This window comes from Taudactylus pleione, unplaced genomic scaffold (assembly GCF_031769625.1).
Source record: "Taudactylus pleione unplaced genomic scaffold, aTauple2 ptg000611l, whole genome shotgun sequence".
Lineage (NCBI taxonomy): Eukaryota > Metazoa > Chordata > Amphibia > Anura > Myobatrachidae > Taudactylus > Taudactylus pleione.
In genome coordinates, this window is record NW_028285013.1 from 473,865 (window position 1) to 479,576 (window position 5,712).

Here is a 5,712-nt window from a genome sequence, read left to right on the forward strand (position 1 = left end):
CTGCCATCAATACCTTGGGTGGTCACTATGAATATTTGGACATGCCATGTGGGTATTTCAATGCCTCAGCTGTTTCAAAAATGTTGTTAACAACATTTTGGGGGATTTACTATATAAGTTAATACACACAAATATGGATTTATGAAATGTATCCAGTGACATTCTCTCCCATAGGAAACTTGTAGCTAATGTTCTTTCCCAACTCAGATCTCATCACTAGTCTGTAAATTAGAGAGAATTATTTTTCAGAAATATCCCATACACTTCTATAAATACATTGTGTCTGGCACAGGTCTGCAGATGGATCTGGAAAAGGTGCAGGAGATTGTGAATTGGTCCCATCACACCAGAATAAAAGCTTTGCAGTGGTTTTTAAGGTTTGGAAATTATTACTAATTATTCCACCATAGTCAGCTCCAGTTCTCAGTAACCCTGACTCTACTTTACCATTTTCCTTTAGGTGGATACCTCATATAAAGGGATGAGTGCTCTCTTGTCTCAAAGAACCTGCTCAGGTAAGACTCTGCCTTGCAGGTTCTTATACTGTAGATTTCTTTCCTCTCAAAGTACATGTTCTATTGGTGACACGGAATTGCTGCCTGTTAAACTAGGTCTAGGAAAATGTAGACACCTCTTACAGGTGTCTACACATCGTGGTATGGGTCCAGCTGTGTCATCTTACTCCCATCTGTATCCCTGATGGCCCCATCTGTCATACCTGAGAACTGTGGTTACTCATCTGTAAATAGACAGTTCCTGGTATTCTGCATTATGGGCATCACTATCTTGGACAATAGCGCATGATCTGCTGTGAAAAACCAGTCTCCAGCAACCCCAGTCACATGATTCATCCAGCCTATCAGCTAAGGGTGTCGTATAACCCAGAGACTGCTCATTGCCAGAACAACATCTCTCTAAGGCTCAGTAACTTGGCTCCTGGTTAAGTATCTGGTCCAGTATTGCTTCACAGCATTCTGCTCCAGTCCTATCCAGAAAACCTGCTCCAGTATTGCTTCATAGCATTCTGCTCCAGAGCTAACCAGAAAACTTGCTCCAGTATTAAGAAATAAATGAAGGGGGCGGTCTGCGCTTCACAATTGTGGTGTGGTGGTGGGGTTAGGGTGGGGGGACTGTGAGGGAGGTGGGATGAGGAAATAGTAGGTGTAGCAGCGTGAAAACAGGAGTACCTGTGCCTGTTGGTTCAAACGGAGGAATATGTGGTACACGTGCGCTCCTAAGGGTGTGTGTGTGTGGGAGAAAGGGAAGGTGAAAAAAAGGGGGGGAAGGGGAAAAATAAGAGTGGGGGTTGTGGGATAGGAAGGGAATGGAAATGTGGGGCTGTAGGGGATATGGAAGTGTGGGTATGTGGCTGTTGTATAAATAATGTTTGTGGGTGTACGTGGGTGAATACAAATGAGGCAGACAATAAGTGTAGGATCCAACCTTTTATTGGGTAAGGCACAATGCTTCCCTAGGTAGTTCCGTTATATGGTGTGGGGAGTAGCAGATGAGTATTGTAATCCTCGGTTGGGGAGTGGGTGTACCCTTTCAGGGGGCTTCTTTCCGTGCGGTCCTTACTCCTGCACGTTCCCCTGCTGGACCTATGGTCTACAGTCTTACTGAACCGGGATGTGGGGTGTGAATAAAGTCCAGTACTTAGTGCAGTAGTGGCGTCCTGCTCTGTCTCTGGGATCTTTGTACCTACCAGGGGTGCTGATCAGCACCCCCCACCAACCACCAGAACTCTGACCATTGTACTCATTACCACACCAGAAAGAAAGGCTGCAGAGGATCCAGCACCGCGCTGCAAGGCAGACCCTGGGTCCCCCCCACCAGCCTCATCACTGTGCCCAATACCACCCATTGACTCCACAGGACCGTGGATCAACCCTACTACGCGGCTCTCCGCATCGCATCACTCCACCAAAGAACGTCGATGGGCGCACGGCTGCCAGACACCCCGCGGGCTCCCGGAGATGTCACGTAACATCCGGCTAACACCTGGGATCACAGCCAAAGCTGCAAAGAAACACAGGACAATCCACACCTACCAGTAGGTACAAAGATCCCAGAGACAGAGCGGGATGCCGCTACTGTACTAAGTACTGGACTTTATTCACACCTCACATCCCGGTTCAGTAAGACTGTAGACCATAGGATAGAACTATGATAGCCTTGTAAGAGGCACAACAAATCCACATGTAGGTGCAGTGTTCTCCCCAGGCTTTATTTAAAGGGCGGTCCGCCCGGCAAAATGATCTTGCCGCCCGGAACCTGCAGGACGCGCTGTTTGTGCAGCACCGCAGAAACCAATCACAGCCGGCGGCATCTTCTCAACCAATCACCACCGGCAAATTCTCTTCACCACAGCTCCCAGAATCACCCTGGCACTTGTGGCTCCTCCTCCCTCTGTGTGCGCCTTCTGTAGCTACTGCTTGCTCGTCGTTCTGTGTTCCCGGTTCACTCAGGCTCACTCCGGTCCCTCTCCATCACACGCTGCTCTCGCCACAGCCACTCTCCATTCACTGTGCCTCAGTGGGGATGTCGTACTCGGGCTGGGGAGGTGTGCAGACCCGTTGCTGCTGCAGAAACACTTCCAGAAGCTTGTGCTGCAGCTGCTCAGGTGTAAATGGTGCTGATAGAGGAGCACCCTGAAAGGTGTGGACCCCTGTCATTGGTGTTACTTGCTGGCTTTGTGGCCCGTCACTCCCCTTTGCCTGGTATTAATTCCCATTTACCCTGACTGCTGTGTGCACCCCCGTCCTTACCCCTAGCACTGCCTGTCCCTATACTCCTCCTTGTCCACAATAGTGCCCTAGCTATCTACCCTTGCCCCCTCCCAACACCCAGGCCAGGCATAGTGTGCAATAAGGGGTCATACTGTGTGGGCATAATGTGCAATAAGGGGACATACTGTGTATATATTCGTCAATAAGGGGGCATACTGTGTACATAAAGGGCAATAAAGGGGCCATATTGTGTGGGCTTAATGTGAATTGGTTCTATTGTGTGGCCACGCCCCCTCCATGTAAAGCTACGCCCCTTTTTGTACGAAGGCTGCTACTTTATGCCACCCGGCTGCCAACATTTTCTGGGGAGAACACTGAGGTGTTATTTGTTATTGGAATATTCCTTATACTATCGGTCAGATTTCATGATCCAGTGATCGGCGTAGTGTGATTGAAACTGAATGTCACAATATTACAGTCAATAGTTATCAATCATGCACAAAAGATACTTAGGTAGCTAATAAAAGTAAAATATCAACTGGACTGTACATTGTATCTGGGCCTGGTAATAACAGTGGGCACTTGCTGAGGTGTTCTTCAGAGCCTGAGGTTGAAAACAGGAGGTGGGCATACTCACCTGATATTGGCTAATAGCCGCTGTTGTATAGAAGTCAGCGGGGATGAGCTGATCATTGTGCGCCCGGTGTCTGGAAGTGGAGCGCCGGTAGTAACAGGCTATGTGGATGTTCCCAGCCTGGGACTGCCTGGGGTGAGTGCAGGTAACTACTCAAAACTTCCGTCTTCCAGTTCCCAGCATGAAATCTGCACCTAGTAATATTGGTCCCTTCCTAATTTTATAGCCTATGAATCCTGTCTTATTTATGATAAATGTACCAGCTTTTTTATGGGTTTGTCAGCGGTTTCACTTTTCCCATCCAAACCTCTGACTCCAGCAGATTGAGGTGATCTGTGGTGTTTTCTAACCGGCTACAAAAAATCTACTGCATAGTAACTTTCTTATATATTCCTGATATTAGTGACTTTATCCCTGACATAATGTATCTATGGGATTCAAATAGTTTAGTAACATATAATAAATATGGAAATCCAGCATACGAGATATCTAGAAAATCAAAATAATTTTCCATTTAAAAACATTGATTCAAAGCTTCATTTAGTAGAATTCATAATTTTTCTTTGAATTGTGGAATTGGTTTGGTTATAAATGTCTCGTTATCGGAGAGGTCCAGATGCATCTACACGTTTCATATAAGGCAGCATATAAAGAGCTATAACAGTATATTTATACACAGGCTGCCAGCACTATGCCCTCTCCATCCCCATTTTTCTCCTCTACCTCCCTCATTCTCTCCTCCCACCATGTTATATCCATACTCTCTACTATGGATAGACTGTAGGCACCGCTGCTGTAAGTAAATGCTCTGATTAGTGACAACAGCATTGTTATTCTAACATCAGCATCATCTGTCACCACAGAATTTCCATCTTATTTCCATACACAGTCTCTGGGGTATTTCCTGTCACATCTCACCTGTCACTCTCTATATATATCTCATTGTACAGGAGACGTCTTATAGTGTCTATCTGACAGCCCAGATACAGCAAGATGGTGTCTCACAGTTACCTGCTGGCTGTGATAGTCATTTATATTCAGGGTGAGAGATTGGGGACATTACATGGTGCTGTGTAGGGGAATCTATACATGTAACATAAATAATCAGAGCAGGATTTATATGACTATATACAGACATGTATCAGTAATGACTATGTCTCCTCTAATCCTCAGGGTCCTGTGGGCAGATTGTGATGACTCAGACCCCAGGTTATATCTCTGTGTCACCAGGAGGTACAGTCACCATCTCATGTACAGCCAGTACTGATATAGGCAGCGTACTAGCCTGGTACCAACAGAAATCAGGACAACCTCCAACACTTCTTATCTATTATGCAACCAACCGATATACAGGAGTCCCAGACAGGTTCAGTGGATCTGGATCTGGAACTTCATATAAACTAACAATTAGTGGAGTGAGTGCAGAAGATGAGGCAGAGTATTACTGTCAGCAGGGTGCTCAGTTCCCGCTCACACAGTGATACAGAGCTGTACAAAAACCTCCTTCCTCTTTCTGTAAGAAATGTGCCAGACATGGAGAATAATCTGTCTCCTAATAACAATCTCATGTAACCCCATAACGGTGATTGTTTAGAGCAGTAATTTTCAACCTTTTTCAACTCGCGACACACTACACAAGATTTTAAAATTGCCAAGGTACACTATCCGGCGGTGCGGTGTGCGCGGACTATGAAAAAACACACTACATTGGTTCCCACAAGAATAAAAAACACACTACTTTGGCCCCCACAATAATAAAACAATCACATTGGCTGGCCTCCACAGAAAAAAAACCCCACATTGCTCCCCACAAAAAAAAACAACCATACCACATTACGCCCCACAAGGAAAAAATAACCATACCACATTGCGCCCCACAGAATTGCTCCCCACAGAAAACAACTTCCACATTGCTCCCCACAGAAATAGAAACCTATGGCTGGCCCCACAGAAACAAAAAACAAAACAAAACACATTGTTCCCCACTACATAGGCAAATATATGGCTGAATAACATATGGCTGGTTCTCACAAAAAAAAATAACATGACTGCTTCCCACGAAAAAATAAACTATGGCTGGTAACCACTAAGAAGAAAAAAATGTCTGGTCCCCACCGACATAAACAAAACCCACATTTCTTCCCCCCTTGCCACTCACACTGCAGCAGGATCGCGTGCGGGTGGGCTTCTAGGCAGGCTGCCGGTCAGGAGATAAAGAGAGAGCGCGGGCTGGCTGATTGGCGCAGGGCGTTGGCTGGCAGAGCGAGCTGGAGGGCAGTGGACAACGTGGCGTGCGTGACCTGTGATGTCACGCCGCCGCAGGTCACTACCCGGGCGCACCTGAGTCTC

The 5,712-nt window shown here is 46.4% G+C and overlaps 1 gene segment (V, D, J or C); it reads left to right on the forward strand.

Annotated features, from left to right (window-relative positions):
• The first annotated feature begins 300 nt into the window (after positions 1-300).
• On the forward strand, positions 301-4,844 carry LOC148480505 (Ig kappa chain V region 3547-like). The segment is given in 3 exon segments: positions 301-315; positions 461-515; positions 4,537-4,844. Coding segments are annotated over 3 exon segments (378 nt in total).
• The last annotated feature ends 868 nt before the right edge of the window (positions 4,845-5,712 follow it).